The sequence below is a fragment of the Eupeodes corollae genome, chromosome 3 (genome assembly GCF_945859685.1).
Source record: "Eupeodes corollae chromosome 3, idEupCoro1.1, whole genome shotgun sequence".
In the NCBI taxonomy this organism is placed as follows: Eukaryota; Metazoa; Arthropoda; class Insecta; order Diptera; family Syrphidae; genus Eupeodes; species Eupeodes corollae.
In genome coordinates this window covers 63,013,857-63,029,977 of record NC_079149.1, presented here as the reverse complement: position 1 = coordinate 63,029,977, position 16,121 = coordinate 63,013,857, and the positions used below count along the sequence as shown (strand labels likewise).

Here is a 16,121-nt window from a genome sequence, read left to right as displayed (position 1 = left end):
AAACGAAAGTCATAAAAATGATAATGAAATCGAATACGGAATCCGATTAGCATTCTATGGAGGCAATTAAATGTCAATTTTGACGTTTCAATATCTTAAAAATATAAAAAAGTTGAACAATTTATTGCAATACATAAAAACATACAGTTTATCGCATTTTACCATTTACCATTGACTTTGAAATTCGTTTACTTTTCAAAAAACTTAATAAGACACACAATAAATGTAGGAAAAAATAAATCGATTTTTTACGTCTAGCTACATAATGCTCGGTCCACTGTGTTTTGCGTCGTGGCTCTCCGCTCTAAGACATCGATGTCGATTGTTACGACCCATCGTATCCATTGATATCGATATCTCAGAAAAATGACAGCTGTTTGTTTTGTTTGTTGTGAAATGCAACAAATGCATGCCGTGTTTGAAATTATTTAATATCTTTATTTTAAATTAAACAATTCTTAAAAATTGCTAATTCTCCGATCAAAATACCTTCAGCCCAACTAATCGCATCATGACATCGCCCGGAATATTTTCTATACGAATTGTTACCGTCGATTATTATATGGAAAAACCAAAACCAGGACTGGATCTTTGTTTTTCTGAGTTTCGTGCCAAGGAAATAAAGAAGGTAGTACATCATAACTTTAAAACATAATTTAATTTCTTATAAGTGAAATAGGTTCCCGTGATTCGAATATTTGGTTCAACTGCTGAAGGAGTAAAGACGTGCATGCATGTTCATAGCATATTTCCATATCTCTACATCCCCTTCGATAGGAAAACGTTTGATACGCTAGACAAGTCAGGCTACTTGATAGCATCAAGTCTTGACAGAGCCATTAATATTTCCTTAGGCCAAAGCAATTCAGGAAGCCAACATGTTTTAAAAATTCAGTTGGTGAAAGGAATGTAAGTTACTATTGTATGTTTTTAAGGTGTTGTCGAAAATAAACTTTGTTTCACATCAGTCCATTCTATGGATACCATCCAAAGGAGCATCAGTATCTGAAAATATATATGCTTAATCCTCGGTTCGTCAGACGTGCCGCGAATTTATTACAAAATGGAGCAATAATGGGCAAAACATTCCATACCCACGAGTCACATGTCCCATACATTTTACAATTCTTTATCGACTATAATCTTTATGGAATGAGTTTCCTGCATGTCCCTAAAGAAGTCCTAAAATTTCGCCGTAATGACGAACAAGAAAGTAATTTAATTACATTCATAAGACCTTTTTTCTAGCTGTGTTTTCATTCAAATTACTATTTTCTATTGGTAGATATTCCATACCAAATTCCAAAAGCTCAGATTTTGGACTCCAGTATCGCTGCTAAGCAATCGACGTCAAAATTAGAAGTAGACATTAGTTGTTGCTTTATATTGAACCGTTTTCAGCTAGAAAATAAAACCAGTACACATGCAAATCCTGGAATTGAATCAATTTGGCAAGATGAGAAAGTTCGTCGGCAAAATCTTAGTAAAGATTTAAAAACAGTAAGAATATTGTTTGGAGTTTAAATGCAAAAAAATAAATATTTTTTCTTTAGATTCCTCCATTAGCTATTCCTCCAAGTCAGGAACGTCCAGATGTTAAGCCCACAAACAGTGAGGATTTTTATAGAGTTGCGTTACTCAGTAAGCTACAGCAGTTAGAGAATCCTGCTGATGAAACCATGAATGAGACAATTGAAACTATCAAATTTGTGACAACAGAAAAGGTAAACTTAGTATTTGAAATATAAGTTAAAAAAAAAATAAGCTATAAAATAATGAAATTGTTTCAAATGCATCACAACAAAGTTTGATAGTAAAGTAATGGAATTTACTTTTCGTTTATAGAAAAAAACTTTCAATCTCTCAAAATTGCTCATCAATGCTGTGTACCCAGAAGAATGTACTCAAGATGATTTGTTGACAAATGCATCAGTCATAGACAACCATTTCCCAAGTGGATCTCTTTTGGATAGCTCAAATCGATTTTCTAAATCTCCTTCAACACAAGAATCAGACAACAGCTTCATGGACGAAACTATTGTTGACGAAGATTTGATACGATGTCTCAGCCAGCCGGACTATGCGAATAAAACTTGTAATAATCTCAAGTTCTCTACCATAATTAAATTTAATAGTCTTTTTTTAAGTGCGTGAAGAGGATATGGAGTTATTAGACGTAATGCAAGAGTTAGAAGACAGACAAGATGAAAACGACATAGACTTAGACAGCACATTGGCTCCACTTTCACAAAATATCAAATGTAAGCATTTTTTAATTTGTGATTTTTGAAATTGACTTTAAAATTAAACGTGGAACTTTAAGTTAATAACTCACAACATGCAATTCACCAAAAACTATCGGCCAACGACTCGAGTGAAGATGAATCTGATAATGAATGTTTAAATGATTTCACCATGGTTATGGACGATATCGATGAGCTTTTGATACAATTAAGTCAGCCCTCGTAAGTTTTAACTTTCCAATTTGAAATATAAATAGTAATAACTTTTAATCAGATTACCAGATATTGCACAAGTCGATAGAACTGATGATTTATTAAGAACTCCGACCAAAAAATTAAGAAGTAAGCTTTCAAACACACCGCTTCATACCACACCAAAACGATCAATTAAAACTGATTCACCAAGAACACCCAAAAGCACAGCTAAAAAGTATGAGCCTTTACCACTTTTGATAAAGTCGCGATCTGTAAAAAGTATTATTTTTGTTTTTATTTCACATTGTCAGAATTTTGAGCGTTTTTTATTTTTATTTAAAGAAAATCTTTCAAGCACAACTGAGCCTATAGAAGAGGAGCCTCATACACATTTAATAAAATCAGTAAAAAGCAATAGGTAAGTTTAGAGCATAAATTATAAATAAAAATAATTAAAACGCTTGCAACAATATGAATAAATAATATACGAGTAAGTTAATACACATAATGTTATGTATTTTGTAGGGTTTGGCGTAATGTACATATAGTCTGTGAATATTCCTCCCCATCACTTACGTCCCTGCTTTCCAAGGTCATGAAAAGGCTCAAGTTATATCTCCAAGATAGAAGGTTTCTTAGCGATAGCTCCATTAGTGATCTCGTGGTTGACTTATCTTACTGAAGAGTGGAACAAATCTTTACATTGTGTTCGAGAAAATAACATTATAGGGTTTGGCATCAGGCACCCTTATCAACGAATATGCTTGCCTTTGATTTAGATGGTACCTCCTTCGTCTTTGGATTAGAAATTACCTTTCGGACCGTCCATGCAAGGAGTATTGGATGGGTTCAAGCCTAAAAACCACAAAATAAACGTTTGTTTGTCCCAGGGCCCTGTTTTGTCTCTCGACACTTTTTCTTATTATTATTGATCTCTTGTCTGCACGTTCTAATTAAATTAATTATTTCGCTGACGAAAGTAACCTTCGTTTTGAGACTCACATCACTCTTTTCATTTAATTTGACCTACACAGTATGGTTAAAAAGACATACACCCTACTCGTCATTATCCAATATCCATAGGTCGCACTTGAATATAAAAAAAAATTAACATCGCGATCTTCTTGCTATGTTCATGACCAACCACCTTATATACACGATGTCGCCAACAATGCCGCCAAATATTTATGTTTTCTGTAACGATGCAAGAAATGTGTCTCCTTCTGATATGTTTACAATTTACAAAACCTTTATTCCTCTAAAAACTTACTTAAGCCCTTTGACAATAACATCATCAACTCAATTATGTCACTCGAAAATCTTTGTAAAGTTTGTTATCTCAACTTTTGTTGCTGTTATTTTAATGGACCGATTGCCAATTGCATTCCCCCTTAGACAGCTCAACGGTATTACTCGTGATTCTAAGAATGCCTATCAGTATACCCTTCAGCCCAATGTCAGCGTTACATTACATTACAAGTACATTTGTTTTTTAGGCGTACTACATGAATGTGGAATAACTTACCACGCTCTATCTTTCCTTGTCATTAATATGTTCAAACCAATGTTTCCTAATGCTCACATTGTGTTATTTTAAAATTAAATGCTAACGGCCTGAGGTAACAAATGGCATTCAAATTTTATCTACAAAAAACTATGTCACAACCTCACAAGAATGTGTACTAAGAGGCAATTCGTCTTTTAAAATTGGTCGATCATGCAAATATTTATGATGATAAATTCAGTTCTTGAAAATATCTTTTTTTCGGGATGTATATTATTTATTAGTAGTACCCAAATCCTCGAAGCAGGGCCGGCCCCATCCAAACTTACGCCCTGTTCAAGATTTGTAGAAAGCGCACCTTTTTTATATTTTCACACATAAGCTGATACACAAGTAAAAGAGGAAACATTTAAACTTGGTAACTTACTTTTCTGGCTTTACATTTTGAAAATTCAGAAATAAGATCATAAAAGTCTAAAGAATTTAATAATTCCTTTTCAATGGACATTATAGATAAGCCTAACAATCTCTTTTGAGTCATGGTTGCCCTAAGATAATTTTTAATAATTTTAAGTTTAGAAAAACTACGTTCTCCTGAAGCCACCGTGACCGGGATTGTATTAAGGATTTGGAGAGCAATTACTAAATAAGGAGCAAAATCTTCAAGCGGGGATGTTAAGGTTATCTCTTGAAACAATTCTTCTCCATCTAAATCTTTAAAAAAAAATTAAGGCATGAAAAACGTACATTAGCAGACAGCAAATAAATGTTAAGTCAAAAATTTTATTTCCTAACGATTCTGCAATGTTTTTTGCCTCTAGATTTCCTATTTTTATAAGGGCTTCATGTGTTTCTTCTAAATTTGTTTTTAAAATCCTCAATGCTTCTAACCAGCTTTCCCATCTAGTCTACGAAAGGGATTTCAAAGTAAGACTTGGAATTTTTGTCCTTTAAATATCCCACCTCGTTGGGGATCTTGAAAAAAAAAACATTAACCACTAAATTAAAGGAATGCAAGCAACATGGAATGAAAAATGCTCTTGGTTCCAGTGTTCGAATGTGATTCTGAACACCTGCTTCTTTTCCTTTCATATTCGAACCATTATCATAACTTTGGCTTCGACAGTTACTTATTAAAATTCCATGTAATTCAATCTTGTCTCAAATCAACTGGGTCAGTCACATTCCGGTCTTCTCTTGTCACAAAATACGTCTCTTCTATTAACAACTGATAGCTATTTATTTAATTTAACAATTGAAACAATCTGCATTCTGCACCAGACTAGATATACTTTAAAGTATCCTTTACAACAGTCATTAACTTAAAAAAAACTGCCTGAGCAAGAACGATTCGACTCCACATAGAATCATCCTTATTTAATTTTTACACTCTATGCTCCTTTTCCATTCTAAAACGGTTATATTTCATCTCCTGTAAGCAAGCACTAAACTCTTACACAGATACAATGAGCAATAAGAAAACCTGCAGGCTCTACCCATATTTTTTTTTATCTATCTCCCATGTTAGTTTCTATATGTGTGCAAAAAAGAAAACTTGCCCATTTGTAACAGAAGGTAGCACAGCAACCTACCTGCTCTCTTTTTCCGGAGGTATGTTTTTGTTGTGTTTTTGTAGATAATTCACATACAGAGGTAGGGTGCATGATACAAACCCTGCACGTTCTAGCCCATAATATCAATATGAATAAGTATTTTGCATTGTCATACTCTCTATGATAATTTTGGGACTCAGTGTGCATAAAATAAATGTTGCACATATGAGATGGCATGGAACATTTTTGTGTTGAGATTTTGTATCGTGTATGAACAGGGTGAAATATTTGGAAATCAGGTAGGTAGGATTTTTAGTTCTGCGATATCTTGAGTTAAATTTTCATTTAATGCAACAATGAAAGTGTTGCAGACGCGCAATCGAAAAAAGTTGGTCTCCTAATTGGTTTAGACGCTAACGCCCATCACACGGTATGGGGTAGCTCTGATATAAATGAGAGAGTTGAGTACTTGTTTGATTATTTACTAAGCACTAACCTACTCATAAGTAATATTGGTAATGAACCCACTTTTGTAACCAAGAATAGGAAAGAGGTACTTGATATTACACTTACTTCTGACTCGATCCACAATATGATTTCAAACTGGCATGTCTCAAAAGAGAATTCCTTCTCTGACCACAAATACATTCAGTTTGAGCTCAAAGATGTAGCAAATACATCTACGGGAAATTGAAATTGAATTGATTTCGAAATCACCGGAATACTAACTGGGAGCGTTATAGGGAAGTACTAGCACAACTGCTTAATCACAACCTTCTTAAAAGCTCCTCCAGGAAAGATGAACTAGACCTTTCTGTAAATCATCCCACCGAAGCCTTAAATAAATCAATGAGATCTTCATGCCCTGTAACCGTTTTAAAGGGTAAAAAGAAACCTTATTGGTGGAGTAAAGAACTAGAACCATTCAGAACAACAGATCTAAGTACACTAGATCTCCTTCTGACTGGGACTTATACAAACAAGCTCTAAAGCAATATAAAAAAGAATTAAGAAAGAGTAAGAGGTCTTCTTGGAGAAATTTTTGTGGTAAAATAGAAAATACTTCAGAAGCCTCAAGACTCAGGAAAATTCTCTCAAAAAGTCCAACAATACCCAGTGCTTTAAACACAAAAGCAGGCACGTCGACTATCACAGATGAAGAAAGAAGAATCTCTTAATCTGTTATTAGACACCCACTTTCCAGGTAGCTCTAACATAATCAATGACTTAACATCAGAGTCTTTAGCTTATACAAGCGATTTAGTTGATCTAATAACGCGGGAAAAACTGCAATGGGCCATAGACAGCTTTGATCCATATAAATCTCCAGGACCAGGCGAAATCATTCCGGCCGAACTACAAACATGCTCAGACATGATTATTCCACTATTGGAAATCATTCTGACAAGCTGTGTAAGGTTGAGATATATTCCCAAAGCCTGGAGAATGGCAAAAGTAGTCTTCATTACCAAAGCAGGGAAACCCTCACACGTTAACCCTAAAGATCTACGACCAATCAGCCTATCATCCTTCCTTCTTAAAACCTTGGAAAGATTGATTGAAATTTATATCAGACATAATTTAAAACCATGTCTCATTTCCACAGCTCAACATGCTTACTCTAAGGGAAAATCAGTAGAATCAGCACTTCACTCGCTGGTACGTAATATTGAACATTCCCTCGAATACAAAGAATATAACCTGGTAGCGTTCCTAGATATTGAAGGAGCTTTCAACAACGTCAGTTACCAGGCGATCACAACAGCAATGGATAAGCTGAAATTAGAAAAGTCACTCAAAGATCTTATAAGTCTCATGCTCAAAAGCAGGACAATAATTTCTAACATGAGAAGTTTTACTACCGCCAGATCGGTGAATCGAGGCACTCCCCAAGGTGGAGTCCTTTCGCCTCTTTTATGGAACATGGTAGTAAACGACCTACTTACAGCATTGGAAGCAGAGGGTTTTAAGGTGATTGCCTATGCTGACGACGTTGCGATATCCGTATCTGGGAAGCACCCCCAAGTTCTCTCGGAACTCCTACAAAATGCCCTAAACAGGCTAACTAAATGGGCTAAGCAATGTGGATTGGACGTCAGCCCACACAAAACAGAATTAATACTCTTTTCGAGAAGGTATAAAATTCCTCAGATTAGCCCACCCAAAATTAGAGGAATACTATTAAGCTTTTCCGATCAAGCTAAATATTTGGGCCTCATTTTAGACAAAAAACTAAATTGGAAGGCAAATATTGATGAAAGAGTCAAAAAGTCTACTGTAGCGCTTTTTACTTGTAAAAAGGCCATAGGATCAAAATGGGGCTTCTCCCCAAAAATAACCCACTGGCTATACACTTCGGTAAACAGGCCGATACTCATTTATGGAGCCGTCGTATGGTGGACCGCACTGGACAAGATGGTAAATCTAAATAAGCTCATTAAAGTCCAGCGGTCAGCAGGTATGTGTATCACAGGGGCACTTCGCACAACACCAACCGCAGCACTGGAAGTGCTTTTAAAGCTAACACCACTTGACATCTTCTCTAAAAAGGTGGCTGCCAACTCATGTGTAAGGCTTAGAGCCACCTCTCAATGGACCAGTAACAATATTGGACATACTACTATTCTAGACAATTTCAGATCTATCCCAGATCGCTTAGACTATACAACCCCAAAAATGGTATTTGGTAAAAGATTCCATGTGTCCATCCCTTCAAGATCCTCCTGGGAAGAAGAGGGACCCCTGGAAGACGATGCGGTACACTTCTATACGGTTCAAAGACCGATCACGGAGTTGGAAGTGGTATCTTTTCAGAACAACTGAATCTCAGTCTATCCTATAGACTTCCCAATCAATGTAGTGTATTCCAGGCAGAAGTAATGGTGATTAAAGAAGCACTATCTTGGCTCAAAGAAAACGTTATATCTTGTAAGGATATACGAATCTTCTCAGACAGCCAAGCCGCTCTTAAATCTCTCGCGTCTGTCTCCACAAACTCTCGAACAGTCCACGATTGTCAATCATCTCTGAATGAGATGACGGAACAGTTTAACATTCACCTCATTTGGGTGCCGGGCCACTGAGACATTCCGGGAAATTGTAAAGCCGATGAGCTCGCCAAAAACGGAACACTTCTGCCTTATGTTAGACAAAAACATAACATAGGAACACCACTTGCTACATGCAAACATCTTCTCAAGCAATATGCTCTAGAAACAACAAATGCTAGATGGTCACAAAGTACCACCTGCCTAGCAACCAAGCAAATATGGCCAAGTATTGACTTAAAACGGTCAAAAAGCTTGATATCACTGAGCAGACAAAGTATAAGCTCTGCAATTGGAGTAATAACGGGACACTGCCTCATAGGAAGACATGCTCTGAGGCTAGGGGTCTACACAAATGACTTCTGTAGAAGCTGCATGGACGAGGAGGAAGAGGAAACAGTCCAACACCTTCTGTGTACATGTCCAGCACTCTCCATTAGAAGGAATAACTTTCTCGGTAATCCCTTCTTCGATAACACCAGTGAACTGGCAACGATTGACACAAAACGTCTCTCTAACTTTATTAAAAGTACAAAATGGTTTTTTTAAATTCATTACTCTCCCATGAGTAACCTGATTAGTGGTATCACAATGGACCCTTGAGGTCTACGTGTGTCAATGACATCTGGACAGCCACTCCAACCTAACCTAACCTAACAATGAAAGTGATGTTAGTTAGTGCGGAAGAGATAACTTAGGAAAGTTGTGATTGTGATTTTTGGGATTATTTTAAGAATGTTTGTGGTAAAAAATTGGCAATATTAGTAGTACATACAGATTAAATTGTCTTGCTCCTGGTAATGCGCCCCCCCCCCCTGAAATTCGCGCCATGTGCATTTGCACGTCTTGCCCGAATCCGGCCCTGCCTCCAAGAGTAATTCTTGTCATTAAAAATCTCTTTCTCAATTAGCCATTCCTATTCGGCTTTAAATTGTAGGTCCCTTTCATCCCAGGAATGGTTAAGAGTTGTCACTTGACCGGAGCTCTCAAGGGAATGTTGCGCCACCTAATTAAATTAAAGTATTTATATTATTCATTAACTAATAACATCTTTTAACAAAAAAATTAAACTAAATTTCGAATCTAAATTTATTTGTTATTACTTCTGGACCTGCGATCTGCTTAGATAACACGATTTTAATTGTTGTAAGTATTTTACGGATCGTGTTAACGCTTTTTTAAAAATTAAATAACATAGACAAAGAAAACGCATACGCCTGAGTGAACCACACTATTTGGTAGATAAGTACATTTTAGAAAATGTGCAACTAGGGTAGACGAGTTTCCTTCCTTTCAGCATATATTTATGTACATATATTAATACAGATTTTATACAAAGTTCTGGTTCACATTTGGGTCAAGGCCCAAACGACGTTTTGATTCAATCGGTTTCAGAGTCTTAAGCATATTTAAAACAAAACGAACATACAAAAAACACATTTACAAACAAAAATAAACTGTACAGCAATTTTAACTTTTTTCAAGTTAGTTTAAAAATGTTTTAATTTTCTATTTTCTTGCATTTTTAGGAAAAAGCAACATGTGGACTTGGATAAAACGCATATAACCTGTGAACTGCGACCTTATCGTAACCGAAACGAAGCTAAACTAAAAACCTATTATCCGCAAAATCTAGATTTTGAACCTATAGAAAATAATTCTAATCAAGTCGATACCAATAAGCCTACGAATTGCAATATTAAAAAAGACGAAGAAGAGTTCCACTTAAATTTGTCCAACTTAAATCCCGTTGTCAATGTTAAAAGGTTGTCCATGGAAAAAAATCCTAACAACATTTCTCGACACCAACAAAATAATACAAAGAAAAGTGTGCTCACTAATGATATTGGTGGGCCATGTATGTTAAATTCTCTTGATAATAGTCACAATCAAAGCGTAGAATGTTCTCCAGTTGAAATTTCTCATTCGCCAGTAGAAGTTAGGAAATTGCGAAGATTAAGTTCAAAACATAAGGTAAGGATTTTGCATGAAAATTCATCCGAAAGCCCTTCAAGTGGCGATCCATTAACTCTCAGAACCAGATCAAAATCAAACGTCAGCGTATGTCCATTGAATTCTCTCGACAAAGATGAACAATTCTCAACACCATTGAGAGAGAAACGAAATGAATTTAAAGATCACAATCTCGATAACAAAAATATAGTAACAGACACAATTTCCGAGCCAAGGTCAATTTCAAAAAGGAGAAAACGATTGGCTCTTAAATTAAAAGGAGAATTAAAAAAGACAACATTTTATAAAAGAGAAAAAGAGTCCCTGAAAAATAGTTCAATCAGTAACACTGAGGATCATGGTATGAGCGTTGATGATTCAAATAAATGTCCTGTGAAATGCAAAAAGCCTATTCAATCAATAACAAAAGAGCTTCGAGTACTCCTCAAAAGATTTCCAATTGAAAGCAAAACGAGTACGCAAACAAAAAGAATATCAACTCCAACAGAAAAGCCAAAGATTTCAAGGGTGTTAAGAAATTCAGAAATCAAGAGTTCTCCAAGACCTTCAAAAGCTTGTCATGACGAATCATTTAAGGATACAGAAAATGACAATGCGATGGAAAGTTTTTGTGAACAGTCTTTTGTTTTAGACAAAACTATTTGTAGTGATTTAACTGATGTTCAAACATTGTCCAATACTGAAATCGTTGTAATCAAGCCGAAAATTCAGGCAGAAACTTACAAAGAAGTTAAAGACAACTATGCACTTCACAATATTCCTGACATGGTACACAAAACTCCATTTTACAGTGATTATCTTGATGCACCAAGCAAAAAAGAAGTCGGTCATACACTTCTTTGTATTCCTGTCCTTTCACTCAACTACTTGGAAGACTTCGAAAGTCCAATAGCTAACCTTGAAAGTTTCACAAAATATAGAAAGAAAATTGTCCAAACCATGGACATTCAGCTACGAAATGAAACTTGCATAAAGGAATATTTTTCTAAAGATGAAATCATCACTGCAATTCCAACTAAACTCCCGCCCAGCAAGCAAGATGCTAAAATATGGCTAAAGGCTAAAGAACTTTTAAACAAAAAGAATATTGATGCAGAGGAAAATATAATTCTAGAAAACAGCCCAATAGAAATTCATCGTCAAAAAGTTTCGATATTGGTGAATACGGAAAATGATGGAGCCTTAGAAGATGCGGATAGCTCAATATGTAGTCTTTCATTAACACCATTAACTCCTCCTATTAAAACAGATCAAACACACAAACTAGAAGATTCATCAAATAAAATTGTCCTAACTGATATCGACGATAAAGGGTCAGAGATTAAAAGATCTGAAGATAGCGATCAAAAGAATACGCAATTTAATAGAGCTGATTCAAGTCAAGAAGTGAGTTTCTAACCTATGCATATTAATTTATAAAAATATTATAATGTAATTGTGTACTTTTTCATTAGAAGGCTCAAGCGGAGTTAGAAAAGTTATCTTTTCTCAACAATCTCCACAACTCGCAGGGCTCATTTGACTCGAGTTTTGGCATAAGTCATGCTACTTTAAATAACACGTTTGGCTTCAAAGTAAACCTAGAAAATCTACAACAAGCTAAATCTGACATTGAAGTAAGTTTAAATTCTATCAATTTGCATTGGATGCATTAAAACAATTTCTTTTCGCTTAAGCACAATCACCTCACGACGCTTTCACTAGAAGTTTTTGTCTCCACACGAGAGGATCTACTACCAAACCCACAATTTGATGCAATTTCTTGCATATTTTATGCAGTTGAAAACAGTATTCCAACATTAGAAAATTCAGAAGAATTGTCAAAAACTAGTGGTCTTATTTTAATATCTGATGGCAACAGCTCGATAAGTTCAAATTTAAATTACATCGGTTCAGATGTAAAAGTGAAAGAGGTTGCTAACGAAATCGAAGGTTTGGCTCAGCTCATTGATGTGTGCAGCTACTGGGATCCTGATATTTTTGTTGGCTACGAAATTGAAATGTCTTCTTGGGGATATGTAATGGAAAGAGCGAAATTTCTTGATTTTAATATCGCACCATTGCTCTCTAGAGTTCCAACACAAAATGTGCGTGACTTTGTCGACGAGGAACGAGAAAAACTAACAGATTTGGACGTTGAGGTATTATTTACAAACATTTCTTTAAAAAAATAATTGTTGAAAAAAATTAAAGAATTAAACAGACAAAACTGTGCGGAAGAATTTTGCTAGATGTCTGGAGGTTAATGCGATCAGAAATTGCTCTTACGTCATACACATTTGAAAATGTAATGTATCATATTTTGCATCGGCGCTGCCCGCTACATTCGTGTCGAGACCTCACAGAGTGGTTTCGGTCGCCACAAACTAGATGGATCGTTCTGGAGTACTTTTTCGAGAGAGTACGTGGAACGCTGGAGCTACTCGATCAGTTGGATTTAATTGGACGAACAAGTGAAATGGCAAAACTTATTGGTATTCAGTTCTATGAGGTTCTTTCTCGTGGGTCACAGTTTAGAGTGGAGAGTATGATGTTGAGGTAAGATGAACAATACTAACGAGTGATAAGTAAAAGAGGAGTAATAAATATTTTTGCAGGATTGCAAAACCAAAGAATTTAGTTCCACTTTCACCTAGTGTCCAGCAGCGGGCTCATATGCGTGCCCCAGAATATTTGCCACTAATATTAGAGCCTCAATCGAGATTCTATCCTGACCCAATCATAGTCTTAGACTTTCAAAGTCTCTACCCTAGTATGATTATGGCTTATAACTATTGCTTTTCTACATGTCTTGGCAGAGTCGAAAATCTTGGACAGTGAGTTTAAATTTACACTTCAAACAGACAAGTTTAAATATTTCGATAATTCTTATCTAACAAAAACAGATCAGTACCATTTGAATTCGGTGCTTCTCAACTGCGTGTATCACCGAAATTGCTAGGACAGCTTTTGAAGAGGGATATGGTAACGATATCACCTTGTGGAATTGTGTTCATAAAAAAAGATATTCGAGAAGGTGTTTTACCTAGGATGTTAAAAGAAATTCTAGACACCCGTCAAATGGTCAAACAGTCCATGAAACTACACAAAAACAATACGGCACTTCAGAGGATCCTTCATTCTCGACAACTGGGCTTAAAATTAATTGCGAACGTTACATATGGCTATACAGCGGCCAATTTCAGTGGACGCATGCCATGTGTTGAAGTGGGAGATAGTGTTGTGGCAAAGGGCCGGGAAACACTTGAGCGCGCGATTAAATTGGTAGAAGCTAATGAAGAATGGAATGTTAAAGTCGTTTATGGCGATACAGACTCTATGTTTGTGCTTGTACCTGGTAGGAGTAAAACAGAAGCTTTTAAAATAGGCTCTGAGATCGCTGACCTAGTCACAAAAAATAATCCACAGCCGGTGAAGCTGAAACTGGAAAAAGTGTATCAACCCTGTATCTTACAGGTAAATCCTATTGTATAAGATATTATATTTATCGTTTGTAAGTTGTTTCTTCTTTTTATTTATAGACAAAAAAACGTTACGTCGGCTATATGTACGAATCCCCAGAACAGAAAGAACCAATTTTTGAGGCAAAAGGAATCGAAACTGTTCGCAGAGATGGTTGTCCGGCTGCAGTTAAAATGCTGGAGAAAACACTTAGAATTCTATTTGAAACAGCAGATGTGAGCCAAGTTAAAAAATACATTTGTCGTCAATTTACGAAGCTTCTGTCGGGAAAGGCTAACATCCAAGACCTTTTATTTGCAAAGGAATTTCGAGGTTTAAAGGGTTACAAGCCAACAGCTTGTGTGCCTGCTCTTGAACTGACAAGGTAAGAACCTAAGTGACTAAATAACTTTAAACCATATAAATGTTTCTTCTCTTGAAGATCCCGTTTTGTTGTTACGAAAAATTGAGCCCAATTGAGATGAATCTTTCACCGAAACTTATTGAAATGATTTTACTCATTATATACATTTTTTTTTGTTTAGAAAATGGATGCAATTGGATCCCCGTAAAATACCGCGATCTGGAGAACGGGTCCAATTTATTGTAACAAATGGGCCACCTGGTGTACCACTTATTAAGCTTGTGCGCAGTCCTCACGACGTGCTAGCGGATGAAGGATTAAAAGTCAATGCAATTTACTACATAACGAAAGCGATAATTCCTCCACTCAACCGCTGTCTTTTGCTAATTGGAGCCGATGTAAACGAATGGTCAGTTTTATAAATAAGTTTCTCTTTATCAGTAAAAAGCTTAACAAGAAAAATAAATATTTTCCTGTTCGTATAATAAATTTTTGCGCCTTGTTCAATTTATTAATTTTTCATCCGTAGGTTTGCAAGTTTACCAAGAAAAATTCTGTTTAGCACTGCAATTGCTTCAGCCAACGAAGTTGTTTCATCATCCAATAATGGAATAAAGAAAAGTACAATATCCCAATATTTCTCCTCGACAAAATGTATTGTAGATTGCGGTCGTCAAACAAAGGAAACAATTTGTTCATTTTGCTCCACGGATGTTACAAACAGTTTGGTTACCTTAGAAGATAAGATTTCAAAACTGGAAAGAGCTTTCTTCTTAACACAATTTGTAAATATTGACCTTTATTTTAATGAAAAAAAAAAAAAACAAATTCAATTGTTTTCTATTGAAGATTTGCCAATCATGCTGTGGTCGTCCATATTCCATCACTTGTACATCGTTCGACTGTCCTGTTTTGTATGTGCTGGAGATGAGGAAGCGTGAATTGAGTAACATCCATCAAATGCGAAACATTATTAATGATTGGTTATAATTTATTTATTTTTTTATATTTATTAAAATATGTTTTTGTAAATAAAATATTTTGTTTGTCTCTCTAACTTATTAATAAGAGAAAGCTTAAATATTTCCTTAAGTTAAAATTACTGTCATGTAAATCTGAAGTTGATGTTGTCCGGAGGTAAACGATTGTTTTAATGTTATTCAGCCCTCTTTTCAGCTGTTCACGGAAAATATTTCTCCATGAAGGGATAGTATTTAGTAACTATAATATAAATTAATATAGCTAATAAATACTATTAACGAATGGAGAAACCGAAAGTCTCTGGAAACTATAAGACCAACAAATAGCCTTCGAATCTAATAAATAATAATACCATTCTATACGATCTCTTAATTAAACAATAAATACATTTGAAAAATGGTTCTACGAATGAAAGAACAAATCTTCTCCGACAGGGTTAAAGGCTTAAAAGATTACATTCCAATTCCAATGAGTTGTCGTACGTACCATTCTAAGCCAAAAACTTTGACCGACCGATGACTGAAGACACGATACAAATATAAAACTAAAGCTACGACCAGACGGCAAATAAAAAGCGGTACATATTTGCGGTTTTGACCTCACATACAAATTTTAAAAAGCAGCGCAAATCACGCAACTCGAATACAAGGGTGTTCAGGCGAGTTGCGGAATCCGTCCCTAAAGCTGCACATTTGTTTGCGTTGATTTGCTCGCATATTTAGTGTATGCAAATTAGTGCACAAATTTTACGGCCGAAGTGTGACGTGTTCAAACTATATGTGGACAAATTTACACATTACCCATTTGCACTCATATTTA

At 35.6% G+C, this 16,121-nt stretch overlaps 1 protein-coding gene across 2 annotated transcripts; it reads left to right on the top strand.

Annotated features, from left to right (window-relative positions):
- The first annotated feature begins 397 nt into the window (after positions 1-397).
- On the top strand, positions 398-15,378 carry LOC129951314 (DNA polymerase zeta catalytic subunit). 2 transcript variants are annotated; one of them, XM_056063409.1, is made up of 20 exons: positions 398-628; positions 680-909; positions 969-1,213; positions 1,286-1,500; positions 1,554-1,724; positions 1,846-2,095; positions 2,148-2,261; positions 2,324-2,465; positions 2,518-2,717; positions 2,781-2,856; positions 10,072-11,902; positions 11,974-12,132; positions 12,193-12,657; positions 12,720-13,054; positions 13,114-13,332; positions 13,402-13,972; positions 14,038-14,342; positions 14,503-14,730; positions 14,851-15,106; positions 15,171-15,378. In XM_056063409.1, exons 1-20 carry the CDS (start codon positions 512-514, stop codon positions 15,309-15,311), a joined length of 6,270 nt encoding a protein of 2,089 aa, XP_055919384.1. In that variant the 5' UTR covers positions 398-511; the 3' UTR covers positions 15,312-15,378. The 2 variants fall into 2 exon arrangements, with proteins under 2 accessions (XP_055919384.1, XP_055919383.1); XM_056063408.1 differs by having other exon boundaries at positions 11,971-12,132.
- Positions 15,379-16,121: the final 743 nt, after the last annotated feature.

Coding starts and splice junctions, on each gene's coding strand:
- LOC129951314 (XM_056063408.1), top strand. CDS start 512: ATGACATCGCCCGGAATATTTTCTATACGAATTGTTACCGTCGATTAT. Junction 11,903..11,970: donor GAGCTGATTCAAGTCAAGAA/GTGAGTTTCTAA, acceptor CTTTTTCATTAG/AAGGCTCAAGCGGAGTTAGA. Junction 14,343..14,502: donor CCTGCTCTTGAACTGACAAG/GTAAGAACCTAA, acceptor TTTTTTGTTTAG/AAAATGGATGCAATTGGATC.